We start from the raw sequence: 25506 nt of genomic DNA, 5'->3' as shown, positions 1-25506 counted from the left end.
TGGAGACGGCAGAAACATTATTCACAATCTTAGTGTATTTTTGTTAATACTGGCCTTTTGACATTTTATCTGCAGTTGAATCTTACACTTAATGTATGTCATGTAAACAGTTATTTATGTACAAAGTATACACATCCAAATGTCAGAGTATATTTATCAGAGGTGAGATTCTGTACTCCAGTTAAAATAGATGCACGTTAGAAAATAATGGAGTGTGTCAAAACTCTCTTTCCTACATTGAATTAGACTTGGCCAAAGCCTTGTATACAAACAGTTCTCATTCTTATGCAGATTTTACAGTTTGAGCATGTCTAAATATTTGTATTACTTAAAAATATTAAATAACTGCTTCTGCTAAAAATACAGGGTTTTTTTTGCTCTAATCCTGTTTGGTTTTGTATTTCACTTATCAAAAACATCCCTTCTTGTAGGAGAGGATCAATGCTTAGTACAGCTATATTTGTTTATGCTGCAACATCGCCAGTGAATGGATATTTTGGAGGAAGCCTTTATGCTAGACAAGGAGGTAAATTGTTTTCATGTTTCAGCATTTTCGCTGCATTGTTAAATGGAGAAGTTATTATTTTCTGATTTACAGCAATGTAGAAGAAGCTTCATGGAGTTAGATGGAATTCATTAGATTCCTAATAAACAGAAAATATTTTGAGTATATTTAAGTTTCATATTATCTACTTAGTCAGTACTGCCTACGCTTTCTAAAAAGGTAACTGAAGTCTTAGGTTAGTTTAAAAGAGCTAAAGAACTATTAACAGTTGTGACTTCTGAATTGCTTGTTATACTCTCGTATATAATTTTTGGCTCATGACATGCACAGAATATAATAGACTTTCCCTTTTGTGTAACATGTTGTTAAACAGCTCACATCATCTTCTCCAGACAACTCCTACATGGTCCTCTTCTGTACATATGAGTGGGGATGTTAGGCTAACACAAAAAGGATAACTATAGATTATTTACCAGGCCATTAATTGCAGATGGGGAGAACTGTTTATATAATCTTTTAAAAAAAATTGTTCTACTTTCCAGTATATGCTTTACTTTGTACTTAGCAAATCAAAATGAGCATCAGTAGAGAGCAGAAGCCAAATAAAATTGACAGAAGATTTGACTGTCTTCAAATGCTCCCCACTATGCCTCTGAGTTAGAACCAGTTAGATTCTTGCAGTGCACTAGCTTCATCCATTCCCTATGCTGCAATAAAAGAATAATCAATATCTGTTATTTTCTAGAGTGCTTAGAAAAAATAATTCTGGTAAGTTCACAAAAAAACATCTGTATCTTTTTAGCATGATATACAGATTAGTGTTCAATCTCAACTTTGAGTTTGGAGGTTAGAAGTTTATCCTCATGTGGCTTGTTTATAAACCTAGTAATTTGTACAAAAACCGATCTAGTTAGAAAAGGGTTGCTGTGCTGTAATGTATTGTGCTCTATAGTTGAGCCAGATATGCCTTTTTTTTTACAGATAAACATATATCAAACTGTGAAATTCTGATAATGTTGGCTCATGGTGAAAATACATATGATTGTCTTGAAAAAATAGCTTTTTTTAAATTGTTTTTATTTACTGCATATTAATATCATGGTGTATAAATATAGACAGTATTTAAGAGCATAAAAAGTACAGGGGAGATATCTACAGATAGGGAAAAGTTTTAAGGTATTGCCCAAAAGGATTTCTTTGAGCTCCTCAGGGAGCTCTAAACTTAGTAATAACAGCTAACAAGTGTTCTGTTCCCTTGATGCTTAGAGTTTAGAAATCACTTTCTTTCTACCTTTTCTGCTGTTGAAGATGTCAAGAGTCCAGTTTTCCTGTATGGTAAATGCTGTGGCATTTTGCTTTCTACCAGACATGGCCATTTCCTTAATACATCCTGAATGTGTGTAATCAGCTTGGTTGGATCAAGCCAAGCTGGAGCAGCTGTACTGCTGAGTTGTCCTGGGAGCAGTGCTGAGCTCTCCTGTGCTCTCAGGGTGGGAACAGGTTCTGCACAGGGCCAGCTCTGCTATCTCTGTCTCATCTCATCTGCAGCTACATCCACCCTTAGGTTTCACACCCTGGGTTCTTTGTTCAGCTTAGTCAGTATTTGCTGTTCTTCAGCTGAAAGGTTCTCCTGCTGGATCCCTTTTCTTGTCTTTTCACCTGGCCCACTAAAGGGCTTAATCTGCTGCACCTTGTGAGTTACCAGGAGTCATATGAAACTTAGTTTGCTGTTAGCTCGTGTGCTGATGTAGTATGTTGTTACTTACTTCTTTCACCTTTTTGTGGGAGAAGCAGCCAAACATGTAAATTCTGGAGTGCTTGCTAATAATTATTTATTTTTTTTTAAAAAAAAAGCTGTATCTGACCAGTCCCTTTGAAATTTCCCTTCTTACAGGAAGGCGATGGATAAAGCAGATGTTCATTGGAGCCTTCCTTATTCCAGCAATGGTGTGTGGAACTGCCTTCTTCATCAACTTCATTGCCATCTATTACCATGCTTCAAGAGCTATACCCTTTGCAACCATGGTGAGTTGTTTTATTGGAAATTATAAACTCCACAGTACACACAGAAAAATTAGATTTTTTTTTTTAATATAAATACATTTGTGAGTTGTAGCTTTATCTAATTAGAAATTTGTCATGGGACGGGGTTAGGGTGCTTCAAGTATAATTTATTTTAATCACGATAACAACAGCTGCTGGATGCCAAAACCAGTTTTATCTCTGCTTAAAGTGACGCTTTGTATTTAAGCTTAGCATTTTAACAATGTGGAAAGTGATCAACTTGAATTTCCTTCTGAATGGCCAGTGCAAAATTAAATACAAAGGGATTCCAAGTGAAAGATACTTCTAAGTCATTGCAATCAAGCAAAAAAATAAAAATAAATGATCAGGCAACAATATGAGATAAGACATTCTGAGCAAATCTGTCTTTACAAAAATGACTCATTCCTTTCACTTTGTTTAGTGTTATTTACTGTCCAGTTATGGTCTTGTGTCTGTACATTTACCCCCTCACTTGAAAAACTATGCTTGTTTAAGTACTTTTTCATTTAGTCATGATGACTTTCTCTATTTCCATTGTCAAGATTTTGTTTGTGTTGGTCCCTTTCAAGCAACCTCAAATAATACTGTGAATAAAATGTAGGAAATAATCACTTGCCACTTGGGCAGAATTTCTTTTTGAGCTTGTAAGGGCTAGTGTTTTAAAATATAAATTTTTTGAAATACACACCATAAAGTTGCTTTTTTTAATTTTGTGCAGTAGCACTGTTAACTTAAAAGAATATCTTAATACAGGAAGTCTTGTTTTCTTTTCAGTAATATCTGTAGCAAACCTTGGAATTTAACATCTTTTATAGATTTCTTCTTTGCATATCAGTTTGTGTGATTTGTTAGGTTGTTCAAATAATTTAGAGACATTCAAGTAGCCTTGGATTTCTTTCTTAGTTTAAATCTACCACAAAATGAAGCTTAGTACCAGAAGTTTGTGTCTTATATATTGCATTATTTGGGTTTATGATGGAAATTCAGTATGTGACTGAAAATACTTCTAAAGAACACATTGTTAATGAATGAATGTGATAGAGATTATAAATGCTAACAAGAGGGACAGTTCTCAGTTTCAGGCAAAGACTTTCAGTTTTTTTTTACTGATGGAGGAGTCAACCTGTGTACATTGCTGGTTCTAGTCGCCTCCTTATTAGCAGTATTTTCAAAGCATGCATAAATACCAGCTTTTTACATTGAACTCATTTTTATAAAACTACTAAATGTAATATAAAGCTAAACATGTTTATAAACTCTTCACTTATTTTTTCTGGTTTTCTTCTTTGAGAAATTAGATTAAAATTCTATCTTTGAATATGTTTGTGTTAGTTGGTCAGTGTCCCAAAGCAATATTGTGGTGTTTTTAATTTCCTACTCTAGCATCCATATACAGTACTGTCATAGAAGTTTACAGTGTTGATCTTTGATATGTGCAAAGGGACTCTGTTTTACTGCTAAGCAAGCAGTTATGGCATCTCATTTCTCACTCGTTTTCTCATTTGGAGGCCAGGAATGCTGAGGGAAGGCAATTCCACGTGTGCTGAAGTTTGTCTTGTGAATTTGTTCAACTGATTTGTATTTTAAGACCACAGGCACGTGTATGGAAAAGTAAATGGATATATAAATCTTCAGGGTGCACTTCATCAGGATGTTAGGACTCTCTACACACAGTGATTTTAATGTTTGCAAGGTTTTATGAAAGCGTTTGAATCATTGTGACTGTGGCAATAAAACTTACGTGGAGTTAGCAGGTTATGGATCGGAAACTTCATCAGAATGAGCAACGCTCTAATGACTTCAAATCAACAAGCTGGTTTGTAGAAGGAAATGGAAATTGTTTGCAATTACCATATTATGCTTCAGGTTGAAGTCCCTGGGAGCCCTCTGGCTTTATGGATGAGATCCCTTTGTGTCTTTCCACCTCTGTTTTCAATGTGAAGAAGCTTCCAGAACTGTCTAATGTAAATTTGCTGCTTTCTTGGGGAAATAAAACCTCTGCCACCTAAATGTACTAGAACACAGAAATAACTTCCTTTACCCTAGCATGTCTTGAAACCACCCTCCTTGATTTAAATTGCTGGCAAGTATTCCCCCTCGTGTTGTCTGCTGTAAATCTGGAAAAAGCAGAAACTGAGTTGCTGCAAAAAGTTCCTTAGCTAAAAGGTTGCTAAGAGACTATTCTTAAATATGTCATCCTGTACTTCGCCAGTTTTGCATTGCCACTTCCCAGTGAAGTATGTAAGTAGTCTTTGTGATTTAATTCTTCTCTCCAGAGGAATTTTCCTATGGAATTTAGGCAAGGGCAGCTGGTAGAATCAAATCCAGAACATCCAAATTAACACCCATCTTTCACATACCTGGTATCTGCTTTTCTACACTTTGTCTTGAAGTCCTCAAATTGATTGGGCTCTTCAGGACCTTCATTCATCTCATTGCAGTCTGTTTTGAACTTGAAAACTTCATTCACCTTGTATAACTCGTTCCTGGTGTCTTGGATCTCCTTGAAGATGTGGCAGGGCCTGGGAAGATGCAAAGCTTGTTTCTGAAATGATTCTTCACTCTTGGGACTCTGCCCTTAGCCCTTTTAGATAAACTTGCAAGCTGTCTTACCTATGGAATGACAAACGTTCTGCAGTGAAATAACCAATGAGCATGAACAAAGGCTTAATCTCTTCCTTGGAGTAGCTTTCAGCTGCCCTTCCCTTCAGAATGATATCAAGAATATGACAGATTTTATTCAAATATGAGACCTTTTTAAAACTTAATGCATTAAAGCTTTTAACTCCTAGAGCATATGAAAGAGATAAAATCTCTGTTTTTTTCACTCATCCCTTCACCTTTATGGAAATGCAATGGGTACTGTTCAATTATTCATGCCTTTAGAGTCCAAATTTGATTTTTTGGTGTATTTTGTTTATTATGCCCTCTTACTGGTGAACATTGAGTTCTGAAGTTGTTATACATCTTGACTTACTTTCTGTTGATGTTTATCAGTCTTTCTGGTATATTTAACATTCATTTTTATATTTTTTTATGTTTGTATTATGTGTAAAAAGTGGAGCGTGGAAGATTTAAGAAGAATTTTAAATAATGGCATGTGAAATCACTTCTCCATAATATGCTTGAGGAGTATGTTACTAATTCTGTGCAGAATACTGACTAATGCAGAATTTCTATAGAGTACAGCATGATTGAATTTGAAGGGACCATTTTAATTCTGGCATTTTATAAGCTGTGACTGCTTACATTCTTCTGTGAGTGATGCATAATTTAAAGATTTCCATTAAGGTTACTATGACTAATGTAATATTTGGACTGCAAAATCTATGCAGCCTCTATTAACTGTTTTAAGATTTATCATTTTTGTTTTGTTTGAACAGTAGGTTCCTTTGGGGCTAAGGTTTTCAGTGTGCATTTTTAATGATTTAATTAAATAAGGTTAAGCACACCATATTTCTCTTGGGGTTGAGACCCTATCGTTTGCATATTTTGTACCTTGTTTTGAAAAGAAAAAAGTATGTCCTCCAACAGATAGCTTAATCCAAGCTGCAGCTTTCCCTGACAGCTTTGAGTTGATATGAGTATTGACTGCCACTAAAAAAAGAAGGCCTGGTAGTGCCAACGATTTTCATGCCTTGAGCCAGATAAAGAAATATACCTGGCTAAAAATAGGAAAAAAATCCTGTTATACATGCATTCAGCAGGGTGCTTCCTCAGTTGCTTGAAAGTGACTGTGCAACTCTTGGTCAAACTCCTTTGTTTTGCTAAAAATAGGCGCAGCTTAATTCTTCTGCCTGCATCTTCAACAATTCAATTTATTACCCAAAGCAACATTCTAGATTAACAAATTAGTTGTACTAAAACTAATAACACTTTATTTTAAAGTATTCTATTCTATTCTATTTCTTGTAATGTTTGGACAATGTGCAGAAAACTGTTGCATTATACAAATTTAGTAACCACTCTATGGGAGGGAGTCTCATGACTAAGAGTGCATTTTTGTAGCTGACAGGGAAGATCAAGCTGCTGCTTTGACAGTTAATTTTTATTGCTTTTCTTCCCTGTGCATTAAGCAGACATGGCACCATAGCCTGCCAGTAGCTGTTTAATATTAGATATGCTCATAAAAATTTTAATTATCACCTTTGAAAGAAGTTTAATCTACAGTTGTCAGAAAATATGAAACACATGGCACTAGGAAATAAATTATATCCCTCTTGACAATGTTTCCTTTCAAATATGGAAAACTGAATTCTGCACATTCAGTCAAGGGCAGTAGAGTATTTTTTCCCCATCAAAACAAAAAGGAGTTAGAAAGAATGCAGGCTTGGTCAGGTTGACAATCTCTTCTATGGCAACTAAAACCCGCAAATTAAATTGGCTGCTAGTGTACAAATAAGACATTTGTACAACAAAATTGCAACTGTCAATAAATATTTATAATGTACTGGCTTGGTACAAAAACTCACATAATTTGTTTTGGGTAACATGGTTTATAGAGAACCTCTGCTTGTTTGCTTGATAAAAAAACAGGTTTGAAAGATGTACTGTATTTGCCTCTTTGCATAATTTGTGTTTTATGAAGTAGCAGTTTAAAGTTTCTCTGAATTTCTCATGGCTGATGTTACAGTAATAACTCTTAAAACACTCATAAAGACATAACCTTATGATTTCTGCCTGTCACACAACTACTGTTATTTGGAGCGGATTTTTTAGTATGTTGTCAGTGACTTTGGCAGGAAGGCAGAGCAGGTATGTGCGTTGATCATGTCTTCATTTCTCCTTCCCATTTGTGATGGTGAAGTGGAGGCCATTAAGGACCTGTGCTGCTTTTCCCATTGTATTCTTATTCTTGGAAACCTTTTAGTCTGAAATCTTATCATTTCATCTTTAAGACACTTGTTACCCCAGTACCCTGTGTTTGCTTCAGTTAGGATTTAGACTGTAGATTTGGATATTGCCCAGCCTGCATACACTGTTCTTGCCACCTGTGGCTACAGGCACTACCCTGTTTAGTTTGAGAAGAGGGGCACTGATTTTACCTCAGACCTGTGATTAAGAGGAACATGCCTGAAAAACACCAGCTATCTCCAGTCATCTCTCGAATCCAGAGAAGGGTTGTTATTGCCAAGAGTGGAGAAAGTTGTTTTACCAGTCATCAATCTGAGCAGGTAGGCTACCTGTGAGTCAGGTAATGAGTGGAAAGCAAGAAGGAAGATGCTGCTGAGTTTAACATGATGTGTACAACCAGTACTGGTTTTGTTGGTCATCTTACTAAGACCAGCAGGTTGCTGTAACTAGGATGGTCTTATCTCAGTAGAAAGAACATGCACATCATCTTCATTTTGGACAGCTTATCAGAGCCAGGTTGGGAGTAGGAGGCATTCCTGAGTCTGTGGTGTGGTTCATCTTTGTTTGCTCAGTTGTGTCTCCTTTGCATTCCAGAATTAGCTCAGATAGTTTTTGGACTCCTGAAATGGCTTCAGGACAAAAGGAAAAAAATGTACTTCACTTTTAGGTATCCTCAGAACACAGCACAGCATTAAGACAGGTGGCATTTCACTGTTTAACAAAATGTTGACTTTATCTAATGCTGCTGTTGGGTATCAGTGAAGATGCTGGTTGTTCTGTTTGAAATCAGTTAATTTTTCAGCTGAATGGATAACAATATAAGATATTACACCATTATCAGTCATACTTTGATCTGATAATGAAACCACAAGCACTCAGATTTTCTGGCAGATGCCAATTATAGGTGTACTGGGGATAGCTTGACTTACTGAAGTCATTATTCAAGGAACCCTTGGTCTGTCTCAGCTTGTTTTATGCAGATGTTCATTTCAGATTTCAAAGCTGCTGCTGAGTCAGTTTCCCAGATAACACAACCGCCAAGCTCTGCTGGATCAAATTGAGCCCTTTCCTTTCCCACCTGATTTGAAGCCATTCAGCTCTGCAGAGGGTGTCACTAGAATGAAATGCTGCTTACAGCCTTGTTTCATCCAGGAGTTTTCCAGCTAATCAGTAATTAGGCCTGGATGTTCCTTGCTTGGCTCCTTGTCCGAGGTTATAATCTTTCTGTGTGGATTCTGTGAAATAGATATTTTGCAAGATGGACAAATACAAGATGCTAAGTGTTGTTCTAGGTGAGCTTAGAGCCCAAGGCTGTTCCTGAGCAGTTTCTTTATGCAGTAAAGCATTGGATTCTCTTTCTACCACTGTCCCCAGTCAGGTAAAATTTTTAAGATCAAGAAATTAAGCTACAGTCATCTTAAAATCTGCACTATAAAAGACCACTGCGGCTTCATGAGCAGTAGAGATGCCCTTTCACACTGCCTGGATCTGAGCTTTCTGCCTCAGCCAGGTGTGAAACCTACCTGCCAGAACAACACCACAGAGCACAGTGGACCACCCACCACATCCAGAGGGCCTTGCTGCAGGAAGCAGAGCACAGTCTTGAAAATGGAAGTGGTTTCAGTATGTTCAGCTCAGAAATCCTTTGGATCTTATCCAAACCTTAGTTCTTACACTTCTCTTCTACCCACTGCACCTCAAACAAGCTGGGACTTTTTGGTGAGGATTTTAATAAATGTAGCACTCAAGATGATGTTCTTCCATGTTTCTGATACTTTTTGACATTTTTCTCAGAAAATTCTCATCTGCTCATTCATTTGGACTGAACTGTTTTCAAGGGCAGAAACTGTATCCAGTGAGTGAGTTGTATGCTTCTCCTGAAATTTATTCTTAGGCAACTTCAGTGTCCTACTTAAAACATTATGCTTGCTTACCTGTGTTTTTTGAGTAATGGAAGATAAATGGGAGATGCTAAATTAATTGTGTAAAAACTGCTTTATTGTTGATATATTTATACTTCAAGTATAAGTACAACTTAGTGTCTTCTTATTTACCAGTGACACTTCATATTTTAGTGATTCATGAAGTAATTTTTTAATAACCTCTCCTCAAAGATATACAGAGCAGTCTGGAAAGTGCTTCTGCTTGTTGACCCACCAGTTTGGTGTACCCCTCCTGTGAAGCATGAAGGCTTGCTCCATCCAACCCCAGGCAATGTTTTCCCTTCACATCTGACCTAAGCTAGCTAGTGATAGAAGAATAACCCACTGACTTTAGTCAAATGTTGCCTTAAATTTGTGTGACTTACCTAATGCTGTTTGTATTATAATGTCATTCTTTCTTTTCAGCTGCTTGCTGTAGATTCCTTAGATACAACACACATGAGCAGCTTTTATTTATCCTCAGAGTAACTGCTTCTTAAGCAAGTCAATGTGTGCTCTTAGATCTGTTCCTCTCTCTGTTGTTTCGCATTAACCTGCTACCATGGACTTTGCATTTTGCTGGAGTGAAGACAAATGTAGCTCCTTTTCTCAGGAGGCACCAGGGTGTACACAGAGCCTCAGGCAACAAAGCCATTAAAAGGCAGTATTTTCATATGTTTGCATAGAAAAGGTCACCAGGTCAGTATTCAGTACTGTGGTGATGGCATTGTGAGCAACTGTTCTGTCTTTAGTTATCAATATCAAAAAGCTACCAAACTGTCTAATGCTATTTCTTTTTGTGTTAAAGAGTTATGAGTAGAGAATGTCTTGCTTAACACTTGAAATTTTCCTATTTTTGGGAGATGAGTTACGTTGCGTTTAAGGAACAGAAAAGAAGGAGCTACATAAGTGTAGTGGCATAAGAAGATTCATGATTTTTAGATTTTTAGAGAGGCTTTGGAAAGAGCATTGGAGCATTGGCTTGACCTTTCCTGTATTGTGCATAAACTTGATTTCTATATATTAGTATGGTCATTGTGCTTCTAAATTGTGTATCTTTGCATACCAGTGGTCACTGGTTTCTTTGTCAGTCTATGTTCATAGTTGCCTGGTTGGTGCATAGTGGAAAAAAATTGAACCCAAAATTGAATCAAAATTGGTAGCATTCTTACATGGTTTTGTGATTCTTATTGGGTGGGTGGGTTGATTGGTTGCCTTGGGTTGGGTTTTTTTTTATTGGATTAAAAATTTTGCACCCATGCTAGATGTTAATTCCCAGAGCTAGCACTCTGCAAAACTGTAAAAGATGCTGACAACACTTTCTGTTATGAATTACCATGAAGATTTCCTTTTATTTCTTGTGCAGTGTATTGCGTACATTGATTAGGTGGAAACAGTAAAGCAAACTGTAATGGTTCTGTTCTCTCAATTGATGGATGAAAATATACTTTAATAATGTTTATTAGAAAGTTTCTCAGGGAAAAAATGCTTCTATTTGATAAAATACATACTGACTAATGCTTCGTAAGTAGGAGTATGATTCTACAGCAGTAACTACTAAAGACTAATACTGGTTCATTATCTTCTATTGTTGTCTTAGACCTGTTTTTTTAATTGCAGCTGTAATTTTTTGCTTGCAGGTGGCAGTGTGCTGTATTTGTTTCTTTGTCATCCTTCCACTGAACCTTGTTGGGACTATTCTTGGCCGAAATCTGTCAGGACAGCCTAATTTTCCATGTCGTGTCAATGCAGTGCCTCGTCCTATACCAGAGAAGAAATGGTAAAGACAAGCATAAATGTTAATTAGAAATACTTACTTCAGTATGGCTTTTTTGGTGTTCAGCTTTAATGGAATAACTCTTTTGAGTTGTGCCTAGAAGAACTGCTCAACTGACATTTTCTTAATATGATTTATTTTTCTTTTGAATTAAAACACTCTGGTTAATAGTTGCAGCAGATTTTACACTCCTGGATCACTGATTCACATTTTGCCTGAAATGCTCTTTAGTCCCTGTGTAAAAGGGGTGGTGCCAACTCAATTCTTGTATAGATATATTGACACTAAAACCTCTCGTCTTAAGTTAATGCCTCTTACAGGTTTAGGATTGAGTGTGCCTTAGAGGCAGAACTGTTCTGATTAGTGTTCTCCTTACACAAGCTGAGACATATTTGTAGGGTTTTGGTGGGGGGAAGCTTGCAATGCTGTTCACAATTCTGTACTTAGGTTGATGGCACAGAGCCTAAAATATTGCAGGTATATGGTTTGAACCGTGAAGAAGCCTTTATAATTTTTAAAGTGAATGTAAAGTGGTGCCAAGTCTCAAAAAGTATATATATTTTTTTGGAAAATTATGAATGCAATCACTTTTTCCTATTAATTTAATTCTGAGGTGAGAGCAACAAGCTATAGAAATTGAAATATCGTCAGAGGATTTTTTAATAGACTTTTCTTGCTTTCCCTTGTTCAGGGGAATGGAACAGACAAAGTGAAAGGGACACTGAAACATGTAAGCCTGTAATATCCAAGAAGTGCAGCACACTTAGTCTCTTGTTAGTGGTGGGTTGTGCAGCTCAGATTTTAGAATTTAATTTATATTGTGACCTGTATCTTGGGAATCTGATGGATTTTTCTGGATCAGCATGACGGTTAAATAAACTTCTACTTCATGATGATGAAGTTACACACCATCAACTTAGACAAGTCTCCCTATAAATAATAAAAGCTGCAAATTAAATCACTGATTCCTGTCTGGATTCAGCATCATTGCAAGTACTATAGAGAGGTCACCTTTTAGTGCGTGTCTTCTACAGGTAGCTGGGTATTCATTTTTAGCTATATGTTCATGACTCAGTATAGCATTAAAAATGAATAGTGGTTCTTATTTATATAACCATTATCCTGTGAAATTTTCCTTGCACTTTTTGCTGTACTTGTAGCCATCAACAGCACTGTGTTTTCACTGCTTTTATTCAGGGCTAGTGGGTGTCATGGGGCTTGATTGCTTAGGCCCTTTTTGTCAAGGAAAATTCTTACTATGGCCTTGAGGCTGGTTAGAAAGCTAACCTTACTATGCCTGTAGGTGATAGGCACGAGCCTCATGTTTTGTTTCAGCTTTCCCCAAGAGTAACTTTTTGTTTTATCCATACATGTGACATTTTTGAGGGAATCTTTCTAATCTGCTGGTATTACACAGAAATGTTCTTGCTAGTGTGCCTTTTAAACAGTGCTCTGTGCTATATTAATTATCTGGTCTTAACATGTTTGTACATGAAAAATTTCAGTTGTCTCTAAACTAATCCTAGTATCTTTCAGGTTCATGGAACCAGCTGTTATTGTTTGCCTAGGTGGAATCCTCCCTTTTGGATCAATTTTTATTGAAATGTGAGTACTGTTTCAGCTGTTTACCAGTTTGATTAAAAAATTACAGTTTAAGTCAATTTACAATATCATCTGCATATTTTGTTTACTCTCTTCAGGTATTTCATTTTTACTTCATTCTGGGCTTACAAGATCTACTATGTTTATGGCTTTATGATGCTGGTTCTGGTTATCCTCTGCATTGTGACAGTTTGTGTGACCATCGTTTGTACGTATTTCCTGCTAAATGCAGAGGATTACAGGTGGTAAGTGTTGCACTATTTTCATAGTTAACCAGATTGTGAGACTTTTGTAGAAAAGTAGTGTTTCTTCAGTCTAGATGGGTCTTTCAAGTGCATTGTGCATCTTCTTGGGAAGCTTTTTGGCTAGTTGTGTGATGGACATGTGTGGTTACTTTCAGGCAATGGACAAGCTTTCTTTCTGCGGCATCAACTGCGATTTATGTTTACATGTACTCCTTTTACTACTACTTTTTCAAGACAAAGTAAGTGATAGCTTTCTTGCTTGACTGTCTGTATTGCCAAATAAGTTTTATTGATTAAAAATACAGGGGAAACACCTAGCATAAATTTCTATCTTTCTTTTTCAGGATGTATGGCTTGTTTCAAACATCATTTTACTTTGGTTATATGGCAGTATTTAGCACAGCTTTGGGAATAATGTGTGGTAAGTTCCAGATATTTTGATGGTTTTCTAACAATTTTTTTCAGACTCCTATTTCTGACTTTAGTTCATGGTATTAGTGGTGGAATGTCTGCAAGATCTACTCAAAAAGTCTTTGAAAAGAATCTGAAGAGTTTTCTGTCTATACTTGGTTCCTGCCTTATATAGGAGATTCCTATGGATTGTGTCTTCTGATAGGAAGATAATTTATGTATTGTGCATGGAATTTCACCCTCTGTGCAAGCTTGAAAGACTCAGTATTTGGCAAGAAATCCTGCAAAATAAATTCCAAATAAAGCTGAGGCCATGCTAGCATTTTGCTTTGGATTTTTACTGTCACCTGAGACAAGGAGCTTGTTGCACCCATTGAGACATCAATGTTAGCACAATACTGATGACAGTACCATGTGTATCTTGTGGCATGTATATATGAGGGTGAGCAGAACAGAGGACTGAGAACTTGAGGGTAACATTTGAGAAATAAGTATTGCAATCTTCACAAGCAAGGAGAGTGCAGGGTACTCCTGTGTGCAGCTGGATTTCATTGCTTTTTAAGATACTGTTTTGACAGATGTTTAGAGAAAAACAGTTCATGGCAGAGAGGTCATCTGATAAAACCAAATGCTTGTTCACATGTTAACTTGATTTTTATAATTTCCTTTATGACTGTCAGAAGGTGCTCCTTGATTCTTTTGCACTTCTCTATAATGTTGTTTCTTTTGTTGGTGATCCTAATTTAATACTTCTTAGCAGTAAATGAATAGTCCTGTAACTAGTGGGAAGATGTTACCGCTGAAGATGAATAGATCACACGGACACACGTCGAGGTGTGGTGAAAGAAGAGCAGAGTTTATTTTTCCCCCCAGGATTTATAGGCTTTTGACCATGGCCGGGGATTGGATGGTCAGGATAACACTTTCTCACTGCACTGGCCATGAGAAATGCCCATCAGAAGACGTGTAACAGAAAGAATGTACACATATCTATGTTTACAGTTACTGTCCTGGGAAAGTCCTTAGAAAACTATGTTAGCAAGCTCAGAAGCTGAGTTTTCAGGGCGACAGGAAGATTTCTTAGATTTGAGACATGAGATGTCTTACAGGAACTTAGTCTGTAGAGTATACATTTCTTGATTTATCAATAGAGTGGGTAGTATCACGCTGCTTTATGAAAAGGGAATTCATCACTTAACAGCTGAGTACCTGTTCCCCTTTTCTCTCATACAATGTAATTTTGCTTCATCAGGTTCTTGGCACGTTACAAGACTTCCCTGCTGTTTTGGTAGTCTTGCAGCCATTTTTTTTCTTTAATAGGCTTATACTTTTCAGCTCTAATGTTTTCTTTCTAAAGTGTTCAGGCCAGTATTGATTAAAATGTCTGTGATGCAGAAGCCAAGCTTGTCCACCCGTTTCTGTAATTAAAATGTGTTTTAAAACACAAAAAAGGAAGATTGTCAAATGCTTTCTTCTCACGGTAGGACAATATTTGATGGAATATTAGAGTAAAATCCAAATTTTTCGAAACCAGAAAATACTTCAGCACACTAACCTTTATTTCCACAGCTCTGTTGAGATTTCTTTTTGTCTTTTTAAATGTGTTGGAAGAGAAGCTGTGAGATTCTTTTTTACTGAGAAGTGCCATTTTCAGCATGTGGAGTGGAGAAAAAAAAAATCCCCTGTCAAAAAGCATTTGTGTAGGGAACTTGCAGCCATTGAGGTCTAACAAAGACATTTGTGTTAAAGAATTGTGCAGTGTGTGTGCTACTGACTGTAGGTCTGTGAAAAGTGTGTGGAGCTGTTCTTTGGAGGCTCACATGGGTGGGCGTGTTGGGTATCACAGTTGGATGTGAGATGAACTAGTTAGGGCCCAAAGCAGTCACAGGGAAACTCTCTGTAGGCATGGGTCCTCCAGCTCTGGGTTTAATGCTCTTGACAATGCCTAGTGAACTTGATCCCACATATAGTGGGCTGCTTTGATGCACAAAGTTTGCTGCTTTCTGCAGAGCATCTCAGTTCTGGGACCGGACAGTAGGGAGCCCGTGAGAATTTCCAAACCTTTTGAGCTCCTCATGTTTCCCTCTTAATGGCAGAAAAGACTCATTTCCCGACTTAGTGGAGGGCTTAGGAACTATGAAACTTAGAAAGGCCTCTTGCATTACCACTCTTCAGCACTCAGATAAGTCCTGTAAGTATACTTAAAGAGCTTTCAAAAAAATTTGATGCTTATAAAGTCACGTTAGTAATTGGTAATTGGTTTGAAGTAATAGATGAGAATCTCTTTTTACTTTGTGGTTGTTCTTCCTCAGTATTTGGATTTTTCTCTTTATTTAAAAGCTTGTTGTTCTGCTGAAATATGCTTGTAGTCTATTTCTGCTAAACAAATATAGGCCATAACGAGGTTATAAATATCATCTGGTAAGGTATTTAATAAATAAATAAAATATTTTCCTTTACTATGTTTTGGGGTTTTTTTATTCAAATGAGCCTGCTGCCCTGCATCTGAATCGAGGACATTCTTTAGTCCTCATTGCCCAGGGTTTCTGCCTCCCTTCCCCATGTTTTATTCAATGCCTGTGAAGTAGCCTTGAGGCTTAACTTCTGCCTTGGGTATTGGCCATTAGTGGCCTTCATGGATAAGGCACCTCTGATTTAGAATAGGTTATGATTTGTTTATAGGGATGAGAGCTTGTGGTCTCATGTGACTGCTACTCTCTACTCCTCCCCCTCACTTCCACCTCATGCATTCTATGGATCCCAAGTGAAAAACGTTAATGCTTTGTTCTCTAAAATCTCGGTGGTATCTGGCATCACATCACTAGAGGAACTCTTAAAGAACAAGTTCTGGAATGTATCTCAGTTTAGCAACAGAAGTGGGCATTGGATCTGTTGGCAGTGTTTGCTTTAACAGGAAAAGCTTGGTGAATCTTAAAGCAGGAGTCCAGTGCCATTATTTTTTTCATTTACGTTGTAAGACAGAAGATTAATTTCTTGACAAGCTGCAGAAAAATCTGCATGTGCTTCTGTATGATTCCAAGTTCACATCTGCTCTTCACAGCCCGTGCTTGGGTCTGTCCAAGTGCTGCTGCAGTGGTCTTTCCTTCAACAGGCAGGCTTTCCTTCTGCTGCATCCTCAGCTAGCTTGCAAGCAGCAACCTGATCTTGTGTGTGCTGTTCTTGTTTTAATTGAACTCTACTTTGCCCAAGTTAGTAATGCAAATCCCTTGTTTGCTGACCAGTGGAATGGTTGCCATGATATTTATACAACTTGAAATGCTGTGCTGTATAGAAGCTGAATCCACAAGCTCTTTACTGCTCCAAAAACATTGGAATGATTTATTATTATTTATTTAGGTTTGCCTTGAATGTTGGGCTTTTGAGGGTCTAAAAATCAAAACTTTGTAAAAGCTTAATGGCTGACTTCATAAATTATCCCATCAGTCTCCAGGATTTAAAGAACTCTTCAGGATCTGAATAATTCCATAGTCAGCAATGCCAGCTGCAGGTCTGTACAGCCTTAATATGTAAAGGCAGAACAACCACTTTATATTTTTACTGGAAAGTTTGGCATAAAAATTTTAACATGGGTTAGACTTCCTTATTTAACATGTCTTCTGCAGTTCTGGTGCATAATAGTTCACTGCAATACTTTATTCTGGGCTTTTCTTCATTGCTTCAAGGAAGGAAAATATCTTTTCTCTTAAGAGTGTTCTTTACCAGCCATCCAAGCATTTAATGTTAGGAATTTGCTGTAGTGATTTACAGACCCTGACTTCTCTATCCATCCCTGTGTTGGCAGTCAGACAGCAATTGTCTCTAATTCTTGCCTGATTTTCAACTTCACTTCAAACATGATGATTAGCCAAATTGACTTACTCTCATTTTGCTTGGAAAAATTGAAGACATTCCCTGCTGATGTTGTAAGACATCACAGAATTTACTGAGCCTGGCAAACCTGAGGTTCTGGGTTTGACCAGGTAGGTTACGGAATCTCTTTCTGAGAAGAGGCCCTAGTCCAGTGCATTTCTTCAATTTTTCTGAATGTCGTTAATACTGCAGTATTTTGGGTTTAGCATAAACTGTTGCCCCTATCAAAAACTCAGTGACCTGTTCTTTTATTACTGCTGTGACAATGCATACTTTGCTCATGGACTCTTACTAATTTGAAAACCACAGGTTGCAATTTCTTTAACTACTAACTGCTACTTGTTAATGTCTTAGTACAGACCTCCTTGGAGTGTAAGACTCCTGGGATGGGGATCTATTATTATTTGTGCTTTGTGGGAGGGAAGAAGCCATCTGCCAATAAAACACTCATCCAGAAGGCATGTAACTTATAATAAAAACCCGCCCTCCCATCCACCTTCCCTGTAGAGTGGGTGATTGTATGTTTTTTACCCTCTGCTCAGAAAAAATGGACTTGGTTATTGGCAGCAGTAGGGGGGCTGCTATATTTATCAAGGCCAAGTGAGCGTGGCCTCTTGGTAAGATGGCTTAATGGATTTGGATTGCTAGACAGGGAAAGTTCCTGTCAGCCATTCAGGGGCAACATGGATGATTAGAGTTTGAGAAAAAGTTTTTCAGGTAGAGAAGTTTCTGTGTGCAGAGTATGTGTGCTTTATGTGACTTTCTCTAAGTGTGTGTGGTTTATACCATTGGCTTGTTTTGATGATCAGCTCTCTAACATATTTAATATTTTTGGTTTATTTTGCAGGAGCTATTGGTTACATGGGAACAAGTGCCTTTGTTCGTAAAATCTACACTAATGTGAAAATTGACTAAGGAAATAAGAAAATTGAACTATGGATCAGCTCCTGTTTTCCTGGGGATGAACTTGTACAGCAAAAAGCGCGAGAAGAGATTTGGGTTTTAACACTGGGCACTATATGGGTCTCCATTTTGTGGATGGCTTAAAGTAACATCTATTTCATTGATCCTAGGTTCTTACTGACTGCTTTCTCCAACTGTTCACAGCAAATGCTTGGATTATATGCAGTAGGCATTACTACAGTATGTGGCTAATCTTTCCCCCCCAAAAAACCATCAAAAAACAAAAAACCTAGCTCATTAAAGATGAATAGACTAGCTCTCTTCAGTGAAGAGGACAAACGGTTTGTTTAAAGCATTTGTTCCATTCAATAAAAAGAGGGAAACTTGGCTGCTAAAACTACTTGATTAGTAGTCTTCCTGGTACTCAACATTTCTAAATTATGTAAAAATGCTATTCCAGAAAGATTACTCTTCTGATTTTTACTGCCATTGCCAGGATAGGAGATATGTTTTCTATTTTCAACTCCAGGTGCTTTTTGGTTTATTTGCAATATCAACTACCCTACACTCATTTGTTTAAAAAATAATTTAAACATATATAAAACTCCCATATGCATGTAATATATCGGCTATTGTTCTAGTTGGACCAACTTCCCTTTATTTATCTTTAAAGTAATATCCAGCTACATCTTAAATCCATCCAAAGAAAATACAGTCTGAAGACGGGGCGTGTTCTCTGCAATGCAATTTACTGTACAGTTAGAAAGCAAAATGTTAAATGAAAAGGATTGTTTGTTTTTTAATAAACTCTCTGAGGTCTAGATTAAAACAAAACCAACATTTTAACTGAATGTCTAAAGTGATTCTCCTTTTTTCCAAGTTAGTCTTGCATATTTTTTTGGGGGTTTGGGTTGAATGAAGATTTTCCTTTAGACATCCTACAAGGGGTAATAAGTGTATATAACATTAAATAATGTAACTTAGGTGTAGATCCCAAATGTATTTGGATGTACAGATTTACTACAGAGTACTTTTTCTGATGATTCGGTGTAAAAATGTGTGAATTCGGGTGGCTTTTTACATCTTGCCTGCCATTGCATGAAAAGTTGGGGTTTCTTCACAATGTGTGTATGTCATGCTTTTCTGTTCTATTTCTCAAGCTCTTACAGGAATTAAATTTGTAATTTAGAACATTTAATTTTTGTTAATCCTATCTGAACACTTGTGTAACATCAAAAGCACAGTTGCTTTAGAGTGTTCAGAAAACTAAAATAAACTTTTCGGACAAAAATGTTTTGATTGTGAAAATAGATGAGTTTGCAATTGAGAATGTTTGAAAAGGCAATACTGCTGAGCACCAGTTTCTGTATACAATATTAGTGTGGTTTTCATCTATCAACTCCCCCTTGCTTTGAATTCAGAATTTGCTTACAACTGTATTGCACAATACAACTCCGAAGTGAATGACCAACCCAAAAAGATTCTTCTTGGCTGTGGAGAAGTGTTTTGTGATCCAGCCAGTGTACTGGGGAAAGTGGGGGTGAGTGTGGACTGAAATAAACAGGCAAATAAAGGTTAAGTCTTTCTAAGATGACTGTTAATTATGCACTGTATTTAGTTAGAAATATCCTGAATGTGTTTGTAACAGATTTGAGAGCCATTTGGCTTGATTTTTTCATGGGTTTTTTTTAGACATCTGCCACGTAGGGATGTTTTCATCAGTGTGGCTGTCTGAAATAGAGCACCTGCCATGGTGAAGGAAACTTTCTGATTTTAAAAAATGAGCCAAGTACTTGTATTGATTAGCACTATACTGTTTCTATATAAAGAATACTGATAATGCAGTAACCACAATGAGAAATATCCATATTTAGCTTGGGTGAACTGTACAGGTAGGTAATAGTGGGAAGCAGTGCATCCTGCTGCGTATGGCTTCTGGAAGGTATTTGAGCTTTCTGCTCTGATTTCCCTGGCCAATTTTAACAAATTTGTCAGAAAATAATTAAGTTTTGCTTCGAGTGAATCATTGGTGTCTGTGGGTAAACACTCTGCTGCTAAACAGAATAATTTTTTTTTATTTTTTAGTTTTGAAGTACAGGCCAATTTTAAGAGGAGCTTATAAACTCGGTCAACAGTTAGTTTGTCTTTGATCCAAAACATGGAGACTTAAAGCAAAGAATGGATTTTGTACTAGTACTTGCTAGTGCATACAGCTGTGGGAAGCCCTCTTTTCATCCTTGTTCTTCTAAATCTGAAGTGAGAAGCCATTATCTCATCACAATAAATACATTAAGTACTCTGCCAAGATAAAAAGTTTTCTTAAAGGGAATGTTTTGATAATGGGTCTGCTTCTCTGTTTAGAGCACTGCTGTGTGATTAGTCTATCAGAAACTTCACTAAACCATTTGTGAATTTCATTTAATCACTTTTTAATGCCACAGGATGGTGGGTTGCCTACTTGCTTTTTCTGTCCTCTGGCATTACTGGCTTTTGCATATCCAGATAGGATTGTGTATCTTCTAAAGTGACATTGGAAAGATACTGCACAGGCATTGCTTTTGTTTCTGCAAGCAAGTTCCTCCGGAGAAGTACTGTGTTTAAATAATTGACATTTTTATACATCCACCCTAGCACGTAACTTGGGTGTTTGCTTTGTTTTTCCCCCTTTTGGTTTCTGAAGGAGTGCAAAATGTGACCAGTTTTCAACAGCTTGTCTTTATGGTTGCTGTTTGGGGCAAGGCTGTTTGCTCCCCTTCCCCCTCCTTGCCCTCCTCCCCAAAAATGTGGGTATAGCTTGAACCATCTTGCTTAATAGAAATTGGAAGCTCTCTGCTTAGATGATGTAGTCCTTCCTCTTTTATGGAAGAAATAAAGATCTTACAGACAATACTCTACTTACCCTGGTTGTTTCTTAAGAGTTTCTGGTTCTTGAATTCAGGCTTTTTGATAACTCTTCAGTTGGCTGCTCAGTGCTTTTCTTCCCACTTCTTGGTACAGGGGCCAGGGATTTGGGTAAATAGTTGCATAAGCAATAGACAGTATTGACCAAATGTTTTAGGTAAATACAATTGTAAATATTTTCAGTTGAGGCAGAGTGCAACATAGAAAGTGCCTCTTGTAATTCATATTTGAAAATATATGGTGAATGCTGGATTGGAGGGAATGAAGACTGCAAATAATCATTATATTATGCTCTTTTTGATGTCTGAATGTTTTGAAGTCACAGTGTCTATTAATTCCTCCCCAGAATTACATTCCAAAGTGTATAAATGGCACACAAATTGTTTTCTGTAGGCTATTCCCAGGTGTATTTCTTTAACAAGTTTCAGGTTAAAAAACAAACCCAAAACATTAACACTTCTTACACTTCTGGCACTAAAGCAGTAAAATTGATAGCACATTCTTATCACTGTCATTACTGCAGAGCTAACACAAATGAGAAAGTTACATTTTGCTCTAACTTCACCTGCATCTAGCCAAATTTGCCCAATGAAGTATATATACACAGGTGCACTGAAGACAGCAAAATTCTGTAATTGTGAGTGCTTCAGGAATTTCTTCACTGGAATGTGTCCAGAAAGCATCAGCCCAGGAAAAGATAAGTTTCCTCTCCAGTCTGTGGACAAGTAAACTGAACAGTTGGAGCTGGAGTTTAGGGCTCCTGTTATCTTGAATGAATTCTTGACTCTGCAGCTTATGGTTCATTTCAGGTCTGTTGGAACTGTAGATTGATGAAGAACTCCAGTTTTGGATCCCTTGGATCTTTTCCAGATTAATGCACTATGGCAGAGCAGCCCTGTAATAGCCGTTAGCACTGCTGCTGTCTAAAATCAGTGTCTCATACCAGGGTTAGCCCTGAAGTCACGAAAGCCCCTGCTGTTGATGGACTTCTTTTGGAATAAAGTCACACTTGAAAGTGTTGGAGCAGTGTGATTATGGCTTGCATTCTTCAGGAGCATCACATCTCCTTAAAAAAAAAAAAAATTTGGTGCCACTTGTGTTCCAAAGCCTTTTAAGAGAACATTTTCATTCTGCTAAATGGCTTCAGTGAGAAAATCGTCAAAACTTGCAGAGGAGACATCTGCATGTACATTCTGCAAGTAGTGTGCTTTTATCTGGGAGTATGTTTCCAGTTCAGGAAAGGGGTTCTTCCTTTCAGGATTTACTTTCATTCAGGGGTTCTGGAATTTTTCTTCCAATTTTGGGGGTTTGGCTTGTGCAGGGAAACTGTAAAGATGGTGTGAGGACTCATGAATCTGGAAGGCTTTATGTAGTTTTTGGAGAGAAATCACTTTAAAGGGCAAAATTTGTTTGGGAAAAGGATAAGAAAATGGCTTTTTTATCTGGTAGACAAACCTATTTGAAAGGCACACCTTGAAACAGATAATGCTATTAACAATGTCGTTGCCTCCAGCCCTGTACCAGTTACAGCATTTTTATTTTCATCAGTGTGTTTGCCACAGTGCAAGGCTTTTGTAAAAAACCAAGGACTCATCTGCCTTGGACTCAACCCCTGTGAACAAGGGGCTGATACTGCCTGGTACCAGCATTTTAGGCTTATTGATGTATTGATTTTCTCACCAGCTCTTAATAATACAATACAGAACAATTTGTCAGGTATCTCTGGAGGTTCTACCCTGCTGAGGCTTGTTTTGATATGAAAACCAAACTATCTGAACTTCCCTTATGTTCTAGATACATCTCCTTCAGGACCATGGGCTTGGAGCACTCCAAAGCATACCTTCACAAACTTGTGCTTATCCTTCAGCTGGCATTGGGTGGCTACAGCATTCCAGAAGACACATGCATTTGTAGAATTGGGAGTTTATGTACAATTAACATAATACCTAATTTTACAGAACTGTTATTTTAGGGTTCTCCTAATACTGTGAGGTGTGCTTACCCATATGATGCAGTGGTTACCTGGATAGATTGCAGTTCACCAAAGCCTAGACCTAAGTCCTATAAACTGGAAATGCTGGATCTGGGTGAGAAAGGCTAGTCTCCAACAGTTCTGTGTAACAGGCTGCCCAACCTAGAAAAACATGCCTACGGTTAGACACCACAGAGTGATTTTTTTTTTTTTTTCTGAACCTATGTGTCACAAGCTTTTATTTGGTCTCTGAAATGTTTTGAGAGCTGTAGTAACTTTTTCTGAGAAGCTTCCAAACGGAGCTGAGAACATCATATGAGACTGAATTCAAGGAAGCTTTTGTGGCTGCTCGTTCTCATTTTCCAAAGGTTTGTATCAGGAATTTCAGACTTAAAGCACTAAGCAAGGCATAGTGGTTTTCTGCGCTACTAGACATGTAATTCTCCTTTAGATTTCATTTTATGCTGTTCTTTCATTCCAAATCACTTGTCTTACCACTTTATTGGGCTGAGAAAAGTGAGTTATGTAATTTAGTGTGAAGCTTCTCTTGCTCTGCTACACAGGAGTAACTACAAGAATGGGGTGGAAATACTCTCCTTATTTTCTTAGTGTCTGACCAGACCTTAGCAGGTGAATAGTGAACATTAACTACTGTTTGCTTTAAAAAGGTGTGACAGTTTTACAGAGTCAGGCACCCATTTACTTGCAAGAATTGGAGGCCTGCCTGATAAAATGTTGAAGAAATACCATTATACTACTTGAGTTCTGCATTTGGATTCTGCAGAATAATTTTTAGTAATTTTAATTGGCAAGATAAAAGGTGATTTTTGTTGAGAATTTTTCCATTTATCTCACTACCAGAAAGTGATCAAACACATCAAACACCCACCTTTGTCTGAAGCTGAAATTACCATAATTTTTAATTATGTGTATAGTAAAATAAATAACGAAAAAGGAAATCACTGTTCCTGGTTTTAGTCATCTAAAGAGTGACTTGTAAGATGAACCTATTTTAAGGTGTTGCTTACCTAAGAAGAGGAAATACCTTTGTGTTCTCTGTCTGTGGTTTGGATGAAGATGTTACTGTAGTTAAATCTCCATACAGAAATCCTGTGAAGAAGCTGTAACTGGGAAAATTCTCTAAGACAATTTTTGATGTAACAGCATCTCTGCTTTTCTGAGAGATTCATTAAATTCTACCCATTTGTCAAGGAGCCTTAACTCAGGTAGCATATGTTCCAGCCTTTGTAAAGGATGCCTGCCTGTGAACAGGGAAATGCAACTATCCCATCTTTATCTCATAACAGAGGATTGGAGATATGTTTATACTTCCCCAGATTTACTCCTCTGCATAAAGACAAGGGAAAAAAAAAAAAAAAGAAGAAAAAAGACAGAACTTTTCCTATGGCAAAAAGTACTTTGGAAAAACCAATGGATTCAGTTCTTCAAATTTTGAACAGCATATGCTTTTCCAAAGATGTTCCCATGCTCTTCTTAACCTTGCAGCACAGATCACCGAAACCACCAGCTTCACTCAATGCTTTCCAAGCATAACTGACTCCTGTGTGAACCCTGAAAATGGATTTTAAGTAATGAAACACCAGTCTGACATGCCTCAGTTTGGGAAATAGTGGTCAAGCCAAAATTCATGCTTCCAGATAAGACAGATTTCTCTCCCTGCCTCCCACAGCTTGTCCCTATACAACTCAAATTTACCCCAAAAGTATCTTGGTTTTTCTCACCAAGGATTGCACTGATGATGGAGAAAATATGCGGTACTTTTTTATATGGGGTGAATTCAAATCCTGCTGCTACTTTGGTGAACAAAAGGGAATTTTCCAACCAGGGCTTAGTTCTAGTTTCTCTAAGTGTCACTGCCTGTTATGACAAGGCTGTTGTTAATTCTACATTGAGTTGTTAATGCACAGGTGAATGTGCCTGTGACTGCAGTGAGCTCTGTACAGTGGATTTCAGAACCCCTGGAACGCACTTAAGCACGTATGTTGTCAGCAACGTAAAAGATTCCTTTTAGGTAGCAAATCGTTTAACCTTATGGGAGGTACTTCCTGGGTGGTAATGCAATAAACTTGATAAAAAATTGCCCACCCCAATCTACTGGACAAGAAACTAAAATGGGTGATGGAAGGAAGAGAGAGCAGGGGTTGATACTTATTTTATCACCTGGATTTGTCTGTGACTGCTCAGGGAAGAAGGGACATCCCAAAAGTGGTCAGCTCTAGGAGTGATGAGGGAGTTGAGAGCAATAGACTGCTAGGTATAAACCAGAGAAAAAAGGAGATGGGGAAGTGAAGAGGTTTTGTCAGGGTAGGAAGCCTGTAATGGTACTGAGTTAAATGAGCCTCTGCTAGGAGGCTCTGTCTTTCTAAGGGAGGGTGATGGTTCTGCAGAGGGCTCCATGGTGCCTGTAGGCAGGGATGCAGCTCGTTGGGCTACACCTGCAGCAGGAGTTCTTTCCTACCATAAAAAGAAGCAATGGA

At 37.6% G+C, this 25506-nt stretch overlaps 1 protein-coding gene across 1 annotated transcript in view; it reads left to right on the top strand.

The window, feature by feature from the left end:
• Positions 1-21024, top strand: part of TM9SF3 (transmembrane 9 superfamily member 3) — a 46472-nt gene extending 25448 nt beyond the window's left edge. The window contains exons 8-15 of the mRNA XM_005520539.3: positions 432-526; positions 2400-2530; positions 10968-11107; positions 12641-12709; positions 12805-12951; positions 13107-13190; positions 13296-13372; positions 18080-21024. Of these exons, the coding sequence (XP_005520596.2) occupies positions 432-526; positions 2400-2530; positions 10968-11107; positions 12641-12709; positions 12805-12951; positions 13107-13190; positions 13296-13372; positions 18080-18147 (811 nt within the window). The 3' untranslated portion in view covers positions 18148-21024. The remainder of the gene's footprint in view (positions 1-431; positions 527-2399; positions 2531-10967; positions 11108-12640; positions 12710-12804; positions 12952-13106; positions 13191-13295; positions 13373-18079) is intronic.
• Positions 21025-25506: the final 4482 nt, after the last annotated feature.

The sequence above is a fragment of the Pseudopodoces humilis genome, chromosome 9 (assembly GCF_049639895.1).
Source record: "Pseudopodoces humilis isolate 2021_Gansu_Grassland_sample_001 chromosome 9, ASM4963989v1, whole genome shotgun sequence".
NCBI classification, from domain to species: Eukaryota; Metazoa; Chordata; class Aves; order Passeriformes; family Paridae; genus Pseudopodoces; species Pseudopodoces humilis.
Note: the sequence above shows the minus strand (reverse complement) of the source record. Positions and strands in the feature narration are given on the sequence as shown.